This window comes from Pseudophryne corroboree, chromosome 2, assembly GCF_028390025.1.
Source record: "Pseudophryne corroboree isolate aPseCor3 chromosome 2, aPseCor3.hap2, whole genome shotgun sequence".
In the NCBI taxonomy this organism is placed as follows: Eukaryota; Metazoa; Chordata; class Amphibia; order Anura; family Myobatrachidae; genus Pseudophryne; species Pseudophryne corroboree.
Window position 1 is genome coordinate 514,704,258 of NC_086445.1, and position 16,072 is coordinate 514,720,329.

At 47.4% G+C, this 16,072-nt stretch overlaps 1 protein-coding gene across 1 annotated transcript in view; it reads left to right on the forward strand.

The window, feature by feature from the left end:
* Positions 1 to 16,072, forward strand: part of ELOA (elongin A) — a 186,106-nt gene that overhangs the window by 54,980 nt on the left and 115,054 nt on the right. The window contains exons 2-4 of the mRNA XM_063954096.1: positions 13,983 to 14,039; positions 14,260 to 14,372; positions 14,490 to 15,420. Coding sequence (XP_063810166.1) covers positions 13,983 to 14,039; positions 14,260 to 14,372; positions 14,490 to 15,420 — 1,101 coding nt within the window. The remainder of the gene's footprint in view (positions 1 to 13,982; positions 14,040 to 14,259; positions 14,373 to 14,489; positions 15,421 to 16,072) is intronic.

A 16,072-nucleotide genomic window follows, 5' to 3' on the forward strand; every position in this document is an offset into this window, starting at 1 on the left:
CTTTTTCCTGCCAGTATACGTACGGACTGTCTGACGTGCCTACTTGGATGCGGTCACTCATATAATCCTCCACTATTTTTTTAATGGTGAGAGAATCATATGCAGTGACAGTAGACGACATGTCAGTAATCGTTGGCAGGTACTTCAGTCCGGACCAGATGTCAGCACTCGCTCCAGACTGCCCTGCATCACCGCCAGCGGGTGGGCTCGGAATTCTTAGCCTTTTCCTCGCAGCCCCAGTTGCGGGAGAATGTGAAGGAGGAGCTGTTGACAGGTCACGTTCCGCTTGACTTGACTATTTTCTCACCAGCAGGTCTTTGAACCTCTGCAGACTTGTGTCTGCCCGAAAGAGAGATCCAACGTAGGTTTTAAATCTAGGATCGAGCATGGTGGCCAATATGTAGTGCTCTGATTTCAACAGATTGACCACCCGTGAATCCTGGTTAAGCGAATTAAGGGCTCCATCCACAAGTCCCACATGCCTAGCGGAATCGCTCTGTTTTAGCTCCTCCTTCAATGTCTCCAGCTTCTGCAAAAGCCTGATGAGGGGAATGACCTGACTCAGGCTGGCAGTGTCTGAACTGACTTCACGTGTGGCAAGTTCAAAGGGTTGCAGAACCTTGCACAACGTTGAAATCATTCTCCACTGCGCTTGAGTCAGGTGCATTCCCCCTCCTTTGCCTATATCGTAGGCAGATGTATAGGCTTGAATGGCCTTTTGCTGCTCCTCCATCCTCTGAAGCATATAGAGGGTTGAATTCCACCTCGTTACCACCTCTTGCTTCAGATGATGGCAGGGCAGGTTCAGGACTGTTTGCTGGTGCTCCAGTCTTCGGCACGCGGTGGCTGAATGCCGAAAGTGGCCCAATTCTTCGGGCCACCGACAGCATCTCTTGCACGCCCCTGTCGTTTTTTAAATAATTCTGCACCACCAAATTCAATGTATGTGCAAAACATGGGACGTGCTGGAATTTGCCCAGATGTAATGCACGCACAATATTGCTGGCGTTGTCCGATGTCACAAATCCCCAGGAGAGTCCATTTGGGGTAAGCCATTCTGCGATGATGTTCCTCAGTTTCCGTAAGAGGTTGTCAGCTGTGTGCCTCTTCTGGAAAGCGGTGATACAAAGCGTAGCCTGCCTAGGAACGAGTTGGCGTTTGCAAGATGCTGCTACTGGTGCCGCCGCTGCTGTTCTTGCTGCGGGAGGCAATACATCTACCCAGTGGGCTGTCACAGTCATATAGTCCTGAGTCTGCCCTGCTCCACTTGTCCACATGTCCGTGGTTAAGTGGACATTGGGTACAACTGCAATTTTTAGGACACTGGTGACTCTTTTTCTGAGGTCTGTGTACATTTTCGGTATCGTCTGCCTAGAGAAATGGAACCTAGATGGTATTTGGTACCGGGGACACAGTACCTCAATCAAGTCTCTAGATGCCTGTGAATTAACGGTGGATACCGGACACACGTTTCTCACCGCCCAGGCTGCCAAGGCCTGAGTTATCCGCTTTGCAGCAGGATGACTGCTGTGATATTTCATCTTCCTCGCAAACGACTGTTGGACAGTCAATTGCTTACTGGAAGTAGTACAAGTGGTTTTCCGACTTTCCCTCTGGGATGACGATCGACTCCCAGCAGCAACAACAGCAGCGCCAGCAGCAGTAGGCGTTACACTCAAGGATGCATCGGAGGAATCCCAGGCAGGAGAGGACTCGTCAGACTTGACAGTGACATGGCCTGCAGGACTATTGGCTTTCATGTGTAAGGAGGAAATTGACACTGAGGGAGTTGGTGGTGTGGTTTGCAGGAGCTTGGTTACAAGAGGAAGGGATTTAGTGGTCAGTGGACTGCTTCCGCTGTCACCCAAAGTTTTTGAACTTGTCACTGACTTCTGATGAATGCGCTGCAGGTGACGTATAAGGGAGGATGTTCCGAGGTGGTTAATTTCCTTACCCCTACTTATTACAGCTTGACAAAGGCAACACACGGCTTGACACCTGTTGTCCGCATTTGTGTTAAAATAATTCCACACCGAAGAGGTGATTTTTTTTTTGTAATTTGACCAGGCATGTCAATGGCCATATTCGACCCACGGACAACAGGTGTCTCCCCGGGTGCCTGTCTTAAACAAACCACCTCACCATCAGAATCCTCCTTGTCAATTTCCTCCTCAGCGCCAGCAACACCCATATCATCATCCTGTGTACTTCAACAGTGACATCTTCAATTTGACTATCAGGAACTGGACTGCGGGTGCTCCTTCCAGCACTTGCAGGGGGCGTGCAAATGGTGGAAGGCGCCACCTCTTCCCGTCCAGTGTTGGGAAGGTCAGGCATCACAGCCGACACAATTGGACTCTCCTTGGGGATTTGTGATTTAGAAGAACGCACAGTTCTTTGGTGTGCTTTTGCCAGCTTAAGTCTTTTTATTTTTCTAGCGAGAGGATGAGTGCTTCCATCCTCATGTGAAGCTGAACCACTAGCCATCAAAATAGGCAAGGGCCTCAGCCGTTCCTTGCCACTCCGTGTCGTAAATGGCATATTGGCAAGTTTACGCTTCTCCTCAGACGCTTTTAATTTTGATTTTTGGGTCATTTTACTGAACTTTTGTGTTTTGGATTTTACATGCTCTCTACTATGACATTGGACATCGGCCTTGGCAGACGACATTGATGGCATTTCATCGTCTCGGCCATGACTAGTGGCAGCAGCTTCAGCACGAGGTGGAAGTGGATCTTGATCTTTCCCTACTTTACCCTCACACATTTTTGTTCTCCATTTTTTAATGTGTGGAATTATATGCCAGTATCAATAGCAATGGCCTACTACTATATATACTGCACACAACTGAAATGCACCACAGGTATGGATGGATAGTATACTTGACGACACAGGTAGGTAGAGCAGTGGCCTACTGTACCGTACTGCTATATATTATATACTGGTGGTCAGCAAACTGTGCAAAACTGAAATGCACCACAGGTATGGATGGATAGTATACTTGACGACACAGAGGTAGGTAGAGCAGTGGTCTACTGTACCGTACTGCTATATATTATATACTGGTGGTCAGCAAACTGTGCAAAACTGAAATGCACCACAGGTATGGATGGATAGTATACTTGACGACACAGAGGTAGGTAGAGCAGTGGCCTACTGTACCGTACTCCTATATATTATATACTGGTGGTCAGCAAACTGTGCAAAACTGAAATGCACCACAGGTATGGATGGATAGTATACTTGACGACACAGAGGTAGGTAGAGCAGTGGCCTACTGTACCGTACTGCTATATATTATATACTGGTGGTCAGCAAACTGTGCAAAACTGAAATGCACCACAGGTATGGATGGATAGTATACTTGACGACACAGAGGTAGGTAGAGCAGTGGCCTACTGTACCGTACTGCTATATATTTCTCTGACGCCCTAAGTGGATGCTGGGACTCCGTAAGGACCATGGGGAATAGCGGCTCCGCAGGAGACTGGGCACAACTAAAAGAAAGCTTTAGACTACTGGTGTGCACTGGCTCCTCCCACTATGACCCTCCTCCAGACTTCAGTTAGAATCTTGTGCCCGGCTGAGCTGGATGCACACTAGGGGCTCTCCTGAGCTCCTAGAAAGAAAGTATATTTTAGGTTTTTTATTTTACAGTGAGATCTGCTGGCAACAGACTCACTGCAGCGAGGGACTAAGGGGAGAAGAAGCGAACCTACCTAACTGGTGGTAGTTTGGGCTTCTTAGGCTACTGGACACCATTAGCTCCAGAGGGATCGACCACAGGACCCGACCTTGGTGTTCGTTCCCGGAGCCGCGTCGTCGGCCCCCTTACAGAGCCAGAAGCAAGAAGTGTTCCGGAAAATCGGCGGCAGAAGACTTCTGTCTTCAACAAGGTAGCGCACAGCACTGCAGCTGTGCGCCATTGCTCCTCATGCACACCTCACACTCCGGTCACTGATGGGTGCAGGGCGCTGGGGGGGGGGGGGGGGGGGCGCCCTGAGGGCAATATAAGACACCTTGGCTGGCAAATCTACACCATATATAGTCAGGAAGGCTATATAGGTGTAAATATACCCCTGCCAGAATTCCAGAAAAAGCGGGAGAAGTCCGCCGGAAAAGGGGCGGGGCTATCTCCCTCAGCACACTGGCGCCATTTTTCCCTCACAGCTCCACTGGAAGGACGCTCCCTGGCTCTCCCCTGCATTGTGACAAGCAACATAAGGGTAAAAAAGAGAGTGGGGGGCACTAAATTTAGGCGCAGTATATATATATATATATATATATATATATATATATATATATATAATATAAGCAGCTATAAGGGAAAAAACACTCATTTATAGTGGGATCCCTGTGTTATATAGCGCTCTGGTGTGTGCTGGCATACTCTCTCTCTCTGTCTCCCCAAAGGGCTTTGTGGGGTCCTGTCCTCTGTCAGAGCATTCCCTGTGTGTTTGCGGTGTGTCGGTACGGCTGTGTCGACATGTTTGATGAGGAGGCTTATGTGGAGGCGGAGCAAATGCCGATAAATGTGATGTCACCCCCTGCGGGGTCGACACCTGAGTGGATGGTTCTGTGGAAGGAATTACGCGACAGTGTCGACTCCTTGCATAAAAGGTTTGACGACATACGAAATATGGGACAGCCGGCTTCTCAGCCTGTGCCTGCCCAGGCGTCTCAAAAGCCATCAGGGGCTCTAAAACGCCCGCTACCTCAGATGGCAGACACAGATGTCGACACGGATATTGACTCCAGTGTCGACGACGATGAGACTAATGTATCTTCCAATAGGGCCACAAGTTATATGATTGAGGCAATGAAAAATGTGTTGCATATTTCTGATGTTACCCCGGGTACCACAAAAAAGGGTATTATGTTTGGAGAGAAAAAACTACCAGTGGTTTTTCCTCCATCTGAGGAATTAAATGAAGTGTGTGAAGAAGCGTGGGCTTCCCCTGATAAGAAAATGGTAATTTCTAAGAGGTTACTAATGGCGTACCCTTTCCCGCCAGAGGATAGGTCACGTTGGGAAACATCCCCTAGGGTGGATAAAGCGCTCACACGCTTGTCAAAGAAGGTGGCACTGCCGTCTCCGGATACGGCCGCCCTGAAGGAATCTGCTGATAGAAAGCAGGAGGCTATCCTGAAATCTATATATACACACACAGGTGTTATACTGAGACCAGCTATTGCTTCAGCATGGATGTGGAGTGCTGCAGCTGCGTGGTCAGATTCCCTGTCGGAAAATATTGATACCCTAGACAGGGACACTATATTGCTAACCGTAGAGCATATTAAAGACGCACTCTTATACATGAGGGATGCACAGAAGGATATTTGTCGGCTGGCATCTACAATAAGTGCAATGTCCATTTCTGCCAGGAGAGGGTTATGGACTCGGCAGTGGACAGGAGATGCAGATTCTAAAAGGCACATGGAAGTTTTGCCTTATAAGGGTGAGGAGTTGTTCGGGGATGGTCTCTCGGACCTCGTTTCCACAGCAACAGCTGGGAAATCTACATTTTTACCCCATGTTCCCTCACAGCCAAAGAAAGCACCGTATTATCAGGTACAGTCCTTTCGGCCCAATAAGGGCAAGCGGGTTAAAGGCGCGTCCTTTCTGCCCAGAGGCAGAGGTAGAGGGAAAAAGCTGCAGCATACAGCCAGTTCCCAGGAGCAAAAGTCCTCCCCCGCTTCCTCTAAGACCACAGCATGACGCTGGGGCTCCACAGGCGGAGCCAGGTACGGTGGGGGCCCGTCTCAAAAATTTCAGCGATCAGTGGGCTCGCTCACGGGTGGATCCCTGGATCTTTCAAGTAGTATCTCAGGGGTACAAGCTGGAATTCGAGACGTCTCCCCCCCCGCCGTTTCCCCAAATCTGCCTTACCAACAACTCCCTCAGGCAGGGAGGCAGTGTTAGAGGCAATTCACAAGCTGTATTCCCAGCAGGTGATAGTAAAGGTGCCCCTACTTCAACAAGGACGGGGTTACTATTCCACAATGTTTGTGGTACCGAAACCGGACGGTTCGGTGAGACCCATTTTAAATTTGAAATCCTTGAACACGTATATAAAAAAATTCAAGTTCAAGATGGAATCGCTCAGGGCGGTTATTGCAAGCCTGGACGAGGGGGATTACATGGTATCACTGGACATCAAGGATGCTTACCTGCATGTCCCCATTTACCATCCTCACCAGGTGTAACTCAAGTTTGTGGTACAGGATTGTCATTACCAATTCCAGACGTTGCCGTTCGGTCTATCCACGGCTCCGAGGGTCTTTACCAAGGTAATGGCCGAAATGATGATACTCCTTCGAAAGAAGGGAGTTTTAATTATCCCGTACTTGGACGATCTCCTGATAAAGGGGAGGTCCAGGGAGCAGTTGTTGGTCGGGGTAGCACTATCTCGGGAGCTACAACAGCACGGCTGGATTCTAAATATTCCAAAGTCACAGCTGGTCCCTACGACACGTCTACTGTTCCTGGGGATGGTTCTGGACACAGAACAGAAAAAAGTGTTTCTCCCGGAGGAGAAGGCCAAGGAGCTGTCGTCTCTAGTCAGAGGCCTCCTAAAACCAAAACAGGTGTCGGTGCATCACTGCACGCGGATCCTGGGAAAGATGGTAGCTTCCTACGAAGCAATTCCATTCGTCAGGTTCCATGCAAGGACCTTTCAGTGGGACCTGTTGGACAAGTGGTCCGGATCGCATCTTCAGATGCATCGGCTGATAACCCTGTCTCCAAGGACAAGGGTGTCTCTGCTGTGGTGGCTGCAGAGTGCTCATCTTCAAGAGGGCCGCAGATTCGGCATACAGGACTGGGTCCTGGTGACCACGGATGCCAGCCTTCGAGGCTGGGGGGCAGTCACACAGGGAAGAAACTTCCAAGGACTATGGTCAAGTCAGGAGACTTCCCTGCACATAAATATTCTGGAGCTGAGGGTCATTTACAATGCCCTAAGTCAGGCAAAACCCCCGCTTCAAAACCAGCCGGTACTGATCCAGTCAGACAACATCACGGCGGTCGCCCATGTAAACCGACAGGGCGGCACGAGAAGCAGGACGGCGATGGCAGACAAAACACAAGAAATTTGAAATACTGTCGTACACCACAAGCGCTAAGGTAAGTAGAATATCACCATAACATCCCTTTTGAGTTGCATGGAAGGTTCTCAGGTCGAAATTGTGTCTCCAGTTCTAATCAATTGTATGTAAGGTCTCCAAACATAGTTGACATGAAAGACAGGATAACAAAAAACAACCAATGTGTGGTAAATGTTATCAACACTTAAGCAATAGAAAAGGAATCAGACTCCTCTATAAAACTAAGGTCGATCCAAAGCGTACCCCACTCACACTCTAAAGAGGAGGCATTAATCGCATCACGGTTTCTTTATGTGGTTAACCTTTCAATTTCTTATAACACCCAGTGTGATGAATAGGGAATTCAGCCCAACACCTCAATCGTTTGTTGTGGATTCCCAATGGAGGCAGATGATGCGTACCCCAACACTCACACTCAAACGGTTGATGTAAAACACATAAAGGTATCTTTCTCTCCTAGGGGATAATAGTAGTCTGTAATGGCGTACCACAACTCACAGTTTGGGCTGCTGTACACCTCCTATCAAGGTATCTTTAGGTCCTGGACAGGGATTTCAGTTTGTGGTTTTAGCTTTATTCATGGAAACTCCCAATGTGCATCATATGAAAAAAGAAAACAAGCAAACCAATGTGTAGTAGGTTTTGCTAATCTTAAATGCAATGTGTAAATAAATCTCTGAGGCAGATAGGTTCAATGCGTACCCCACTCACATATAAAGTGGGGGTTCTAAATATATAGCGGTATCTTTGGGGAGGTTCTATTTGATGGTGCAGTATATACTGGACTCAATAAACCACAGATGTATTTCCACTAGAAGGTAATTGTGTGCGTACCCCAACACTCACACTCGGGGAGCAGATTAAAAGCCCATAAAGGTATCTTTAACTTCTCAAAGTGGGGGTGATCAATCAATATGGCGTACCCCAACTCACAATTCGATGTGCTGTGTATCTCCCATCAAGGTATCTTTAGGTTCCAGGTGGGAAATATGGCTTGTAGTTCGGACCATGTAGTTATCCGCAAACCCCAAAATTGAAAAAAAAATATTGGCACTCACAATGGAGTAAGAAGAAAGGTTTACAAATATTTATTTAACAATACAGAAGCCACAAGGATTCTCCGATGGGCGGAAAATCACGTGTTAGCACTGTCAGCAGTGTTCATTCCGGGAGTGGACAACTGGGAAGCAGACTTCCTCAGCAGGCACGACCTCCACCCGGGAGAGTGGGGACTTCATCCAGAAGTCTTCCAACTGATTGTAAACCGTTGGGAAAGGCCACAGGTGGACATGATGGCGTCCCGCCTAAACAAAAAGCTAGAAAGATATTGCGCCAGGTCGAGAGACCCTCAGGCGATAGCTGTGGACGCTCTAGTGACACCGTGGGTGTACCGGTCGGTTTATGTGTTCCCTCCTCTTCCTCTCATACCAAAGGTACTGAGGATAATAAGGAGAAGAGGAGTAAAAACTATACTCATTGTTCCGGATTGGCCAAGAAGAGCTTGGTACCCGGAACTTCAAGAAATGATGTCAGAGGACCCATGGCCTCTGCCGCTCAGACAGGACCTGCTGCAGCAGGGGCCCTATCTGTTCCAAGACTTACCGCGGCTGCGTTTGACGGCATGGCGGTTGAACACCGGATCCTGAAGGAAAAGGGCATTCCGGAGGAAGTCATTCCTACGCTGATTAAAGCTAGGAAAGAAGTAACCGCAAACCATTATCACCGCATATGGCGAAAATATGTTGCGTGGTGTGAGGCCAGGAAGGCCCCAACGGAAGAATTTCAGCTGGCCGTTTCCTGCACTTCCTACACTTCCTACAGTCAGGGGTGACTATGGGCCTAAAATTGGGTTCCATTAAGGTCCAGATTTCGGCTCTATCGATTTTCTTCCAGAGAGAACTGGCTTCACTACCTGAAGTTCAAACTTTTGTTAAGGGAGTGCTGCATATTCAGCCCCCTTTTGTGCCTCCAGTGGCACCTTGGGATCTCAACGTGGTGTTGGATTTCCTAAAGTCACATTGGTTTGAGCCACTTAAAACCGTGGAATTGAAGTATCTCACGTGGAAAGTGGTCATGTTGTTGGCCTTGGCTTCGGCCAGGCGGGTATCAGAATTGGCGGCTTTGTCCTGTAAAAGCCCTTATCTGATTTTCCATATGGATAGGTCAGAATTGAGGACTCGTCCCCAATTTCTCCCTAACGTGGTATCAGCCTTTCATCTGAACCAACCTATCGTGGTGCCTGCGGCTACTAAAGACTTGGAGGCTTCCAAGTTGTTGGACGTAGTCAGGGCCCTGAAAATTTATGTTTCCAGGACAGCTGGAGTCAGAAAGACTGACTCGCTATTTATCCTGTATGCGCCCAACAAGTTGGGTGCACCTGCTTCAAAGCAGACTATTGCTCGCTGGATCTGTAGTACGATTCAGCTTGCACACTCTGCGGCTGGACTGCCGCATCCTAAATCAGTAAAAGCCCATTCCACGAGGAAGGTGGGCTCTTCTTGGGCGGCTGCCCGAGGGGTCTCGGCTCTACAACTTTGCCGAGCAGCTACTTGGTCGGGGTCAAACACATTTGCTAAATTCTACAAGTTTGACACCCTGGCTGAGAAGGACCTAAAGTTTGCCCATTCGGTGCTGCAGAGTCATCCGCACTCTCCCGCCCGTTTGGGAGCTTTGGTATAATCCCCATGGTCCTTACGGAGTCCCAGCATCCACTTAGGACGTCAGAGAAAATAAGAATTTACTCACCGGTAATTCTATTTCTCGTAGTCCGTAGTGGATGCTGGGCGCCCATCCCAAGTGCGGATTGTCTGCAATACTTGTATATAGTTATTGTTAACTAAAGGGTTATTGTTGAGCCATCTGTTGAGAGGCTCAGTTGTTCTCATACTGTTAACTGGGTATTGTATCACGAGTTATACGGTGTGATTGGTGTGGCTGGTATGAGTCTTACCCGGGATTCAAAATCCTTCCTTATTGTGTCAGCTCTTCCGGGCACAGTATCCTAACTGAAGTCTGGAGGAGGGTCATAGTGGGAGGAGCCAGTGCACACCAGTAGTCTAAAGCTTTCTTTTAGTTGTGCCCAGTCTCCTGCGGAGCCGCTATTCCCCATGGTCCTTACGGAGTCCCAGCATCCACTACGGACTACGAGAAATAGAATTACCGGTGAGTAAATTCTTATTTATATACTGGTGGTCAGCAAACTGTGCAAAACTGAAATGCACCACAGGTATGGATGGATAGTATACTTGACGACACAGAGGTAGGTAGAGCAGTGGCCTTCTGTACCGTACTCCTATATATTATATACTGGTGGTCAGCAAAATTATGCACTGTACTCCTACTATATACTACAATGCAGCACAGATATGGAGCGTTTTTCAGGCAGAGAACGTATAATACTGGTGGTCACTGGTCAGCAAAACTCTGCACTGTACTCCTCCTATATAATACTGCTGGTCCTCAGTCCCCACAATAAAGCAGTGTGAGCACAGATATATGCAGCACACTGAGCACAGATATGGAGCGTTTTTCAGGCAGAGAACGTATAATACTGGTGGTCACTGGTCAGCAAAACTCTGCACTGTACTCCTCCTATATAATACTGCTGGTCCCCAGTCCCCACAATAAAGCAGTGTAAGCACAGATATATGCAGCACACTGAGCACAGATATGGAGCGTTTTTCAGGCAGACAACGTATACTAGTGGTCACTGGTCAGCAAAACTCTGCACTGTACTCCTCCTATATAATACTGCTGGTCCTCAGTCCCCACAATAAAGCAGTGTGAGCACAGATATATGCAGCACACTGAGCACAGATATGGAGCGTTTTTCAGGCAGACAACGTATACTGGTGGTCACTGGTCAGCAAAACTCTGCACTGTACTCCTCCTATATAATACTGCTGGTCCCCAGTCCCCACAATAAAGCAGTGTGAGCACAGATATATGCAGCACACTGAGCACAGATATGGAGCGTTTTTCAGGCAGAGAACGTATAATACTGGTGGTCACTGGTCAGCAAAACTCTGCACTGTACTCCTCCTATAATACTGCTGGTCCCCAGAATAAAGATATTTGCACTGCAGCCCCCTGAAACAAAGTGAGAGGACGCTAGCCACGTCCTCTCACTATAATTTCCAATGCACGAGTGAAAAATGGCGGCGACGTGCGGCTCCTTATATAGAATCCGAATCTCGCGAGAATCCGACAGCGGGATGATGACATTCGGGCGCGCTCGGGTTAACCGAGCCATACGGGTGAATCCGAGTATGCCTCGGACCCTTGTAAAATGGGTGAAGTTCGGGGGGGTTCGGATTCCGAGGAACCGAACCCGCTCATCACTAGTTTTTTTTTATTTTATTAATATGGTTGTTTCTCATCATTAATGTTTTCATGTAACTCCAAGTCAGCGGTACTTCAGCACTGGTTCGAGTAGGTTAATATCCTTTCCATGATGTTTATACACGATCGAGTCACATTACTATGATCACCAGCTAGGGAAGCCAATCCCGGGCCATTTTTTCAATCCCGGATATCGGGATACCCGGGATTGGCTTTTACCTAGGTGGCCGCCCCCTCGCCCCACCCCACCCCGCCCGCCCGCCCGCCCCACACATATAATTCACCATATACCGGGGGCGGGCTGGAGGGGAACATCCTGTGAACGCTGCTGGCGGCTTCCAGCAGCATCTGACAGCGCAGCGTGACCTCTCACGCTGCGCTGGGGACCCGGAAGGAGGAAGCCGGCAGCGTTTGAGCGTCCTGTGGAAGCTCAACGCTGATCCCTCAATCCCCGGGATTGGAGCTTCCAATCCCGGGATTGAATCCTGCCCATTTTTGGTCCTAAATCCCGCGATCCCGCCGATCCCGATCCCGGGATTTGCCACCATATCACCAGCTAATAGCCAGAGTAATCTCCATGTGCAGCATGGATAGCATCTATAGTGGCTGAACGGGATTCAGTGAGTATACCAACGGACGGGATACTGACACCAGATCCCGTCCGCAGCTGGAACACCGACATCCAGACAGGACTCGGGATCCCGGCATGTAAATACTGATGCATGGAATCCCGATCCTTCTGTCAACAGGACGCGATCGCATCCCGCAATGCCGTGGGGTGGGATGGAGCTTTAGGTTTAGCCATCAGAAGGGTTCAGGGATGGGAAGGTTAGGGTTAGGTACCGGCCATGGAGAGTTAGGGTTAGGCACCCACAAAGGAGGGTTAGGATAGGGTAAAGGTAAGGGTTAGAAGGCTTACTGGGGGGCTGTTGTTATTCTGATGAACGGGATACCACTGTCGGTATACTGACAGCCGGCATCCTGTCCATCGGCAAATCAACCTGATCCTGGCTGAACTGTCATTTTAGACACACATCTGGTAGCCCCCAGGTTCATTCTCACATCAGTGGCACAATGGTGCTCCGCAGTTTCCACGTTAGTTATTCGCAGTGGTACCATTTGTCCAGTCACAGCACACCTTCACCACAGCAGCACGCAAACAGTTCACAAACTGCGCTGTTTCAGAAATATTGACACCCTTGGCTCGAAAGCCGATAATCATCTCTTTTTGCAACTCGAATAAATTGCCCCTTTTACCCATGAGAGCAACGAGTGATATGTGTGCAGACAGTCTATCGCATACCTCATATACCCACCAAGTTAGCACATGACATGCGACGTACTTAATGGGCTACATGCTGTCGACGTGAAATGAAGGAGGTGGTCATAATAATGTGAGTCGACCGTGTATTTGGAACCTATATGTTCATTGCTAGTTTGTCTAACTTAAGGGGATCACAAGGGAAATTGCTCTTTCAAGACTTCTGCACCTGTACCCTCTCACACAAGGTTATCTGTGATCGGATGAATTCTGCACTTTAGAATAAAGAAACTGTTCTTCGGCTACTTTCCTTAGAACGTGAATAGTGATTTTTTTTTAGGTTGTTTCTTCACTGATAACTATTTTGTATTATTAAGGACAGTCCAATAAAATGAAACAGTATGATTTGCGATTTGTATCTGACAAGATTAATGTCTTAAATGATAGATATATATTCCAGTCTCTGAATAAAGATTTTTGATGCAGAGGTGCGTGGCTGCATTTCCCTGAACATCCTTCTGTCTTTAAGCCAGGTATACTGTACACTGTGCAGATGGGTGTGGTATGAGTTGCCGGGTCCCCGGCGGCCAGCATATCGGCGCCGGGATCCCGACTGCCGGCTTGTCGACAGCGGGGCGAGCGCAAATGAGCCCCTTGCAGGCTCACTGCGCTCGCCACGTTGCGGGCACAGTGGCTTGCTATTCTTCCTCCAGGGGGGTTGTGGACCCCTAAGAGGGAGAAAAGGTGTCGGTATGCCGGTTGTCGGGATTCCGGTGCCGGTATTCTGTACGCCGGGATCCCAACAACCGGTATACTGAATACGACCCTGCAGACGACTCTGCAGATCAGATCCTCAGAGCTCCGACCCTTAAATCTATTTTCTGATCAGTGTGCACCCCATACACACTGCTTTTTTTTTACTCAATGTGTACCTACTCCAGTGGGATCAAGAGGTTGGGCGTCTCAATTTTTAAGCAGCACCTAAGATTCTCCTTCCTGATCTGACCAGTGCAGGAGCATTTGAAGCCGTTTATTGACTAATGATTTTGCTGTCAGGTGATTGGCCCGATAATTGCATAGGTGTGTACCCAGCTTTAGATGCGTATACAGTCTTATGCTCTGCAGACTTTTCTTCACACTTGGAAATTACATTAACTAGCATCCGTTTCTCTTTCTGACGCCACATTATTTTGCAGTGTCAGAATCACCACAAGTATAGTGATTAAATTGCTTAACACATCTCTTACAATTTCCTCTGTGTTTTCTGCTGCAGCTTCTGAAGACTTTGAAGCGGTTATCTGAATTACCAATTACTGTTGATATTTTGGTGGTAAGTTTATTATGATTATTAATTTGTATGGTATCATGTGTATTGCATGATGCTTAATTAATGGTAGGCTAATTACTCTGCTGTAGTCTATATTACCGAGCAGTTGTTGAACCCTGAAAGCTGAGTTTTTAAGAGATGGCCTTTTATGTTTCTTTGTAGAGATTAAAAGAATGAGTATAGCTGGTATTTTAACCTGAGTCTTGGCTGTTACTTTATGTAGGAGACTGGGGTTGGCAAAACGGTTAATGGACTGCGAAAGCATGACCTGGTAGGAGATCTAGCAAAGAACTTGGTTGGCCAATGGAAAAAACTAGTGCCACAAGAGATTCCTAGGTAAGAACGGCTTGTGGTGTAAGAAATGCTGGTATCTTATTAAAAATGCAAGCTGTGTCTTCGCATCCACATGGCGTGGTTACTTACATATCCTTTCCTCTAAACTTGATTATGTAGAACTGCAGAACCTGAGGTGCGTGAGCATAGTAAAAGCAGCTCCCGAAAGAAGCCAAGATCTCCATCACCTATCGAAGATGAAGAAGAGTATGAAGATGAAAGTGATGAAAGGTACAGACCACATAGTGGATCAGGCAAAGAAGAGGATACTTGGAACCAGTATTCAGAGCATGAGGATTCAGAAGATAATGGTAGGGGGTATTCCCCTGAACAATACAGCCCACCCCCTTTTTCCAGAGACAGAAACCTTCACAAAGTAAGCAAAGACGAGAAATCTCACAAGGAAAAACATCGATCAGAGATCAAGAGTCTTAACCCAGAAAAAAAGAAGGAAAAACAAGGCAAGGCAGCTGAAGACTTTCCATCATATGCAGGAAGCAGCCGAGAGAAGCTGCCATCTCCAGAGGGCAGGGAGCACATGCTGAAAAAGGAAAAGAACAGGCATAGTGTTACCAAGACTCAAACAGATGACATTTTGGTTTCTAAAAAATCAAAATATCAGGAGAAAATGAAATCTGATAAGCATAGAACGGGTTTTGACATGCAGCTGGCAGAGAAAGGAAAAATATCAGAAAAAGATCAGGAGTCGGTAACCAAGGATAAAGCGGATAAAAACAAGACCAAAACACATACTACTGAGCCCGGAACACATGATAAGAAATCTATCAAGCTCTCTCTTCCACCTCCAGAGCCTGAATTGGATGATGTATATGAGAAGCCAACTATGTCTTTTGAATCCTATCTGAGCTATGACCAACCCCAGAAAAAGAAGAAGAAACCACCTGTGAAGCCAACAGTAATTATACCTGAAAAGAGCAACAAAAAACACAGTGAGAGTAAATCAGAAAGCAGAGAGACCTCCAAACATAAATCTAAGCAAGCAACTGACAAAAAGAGCAAGAGGGAATCCAGCTCAGTCCTACCCAGCAAGGTCAGACATCCAGTATATCTTATCACACAACATGTCCAATGGCTGCTAACATCTAGCACACATTACTCATGCAGAAAGTACTAACAGAAACATATTTTGCGTCCAGAATGACAGACAAGCAACGTGGTACAAATGACAAGGCTTCAATAATATGAGAACATCAAAGACTTGTTACCTATACTTGCCTTGTTCAAATTATTGTTATTATTATCCTTCATTTAAGCAGTGACATATTTTACAGTTCTTTATATTGAGGGTATCATGATACAAATATAGAACATACAATTACATGAAAGGGCTGCCCACTTGAGTTTACAGGGTTTAGGGAACAATTGATACATAGGGTTGCCAAATACAAATTGTGTCATGTGGTGGGGAAAGCATGTGTGTCTTCTGTAAGGCAGAAGCATTATCTGCCACCAGCAGTAAAGCAGCCATTGGTGACTGGCATTTCGGGGGTGGGTTGGTATGGTTGGATTGAGGAGAGACAAGACGATGGAGACATTAAAAATTAACTAGGCATTGTAGAAAACATAAGACAGGTAAATGACAGTCCTTGACTATTTACATTATGTGACCCTCCTTTCTCTTCAGGTTCTGGGTGGGCACTTCTGTGGTTATACAAAAAAAGGGAAACAGAAGGAGCGCACGT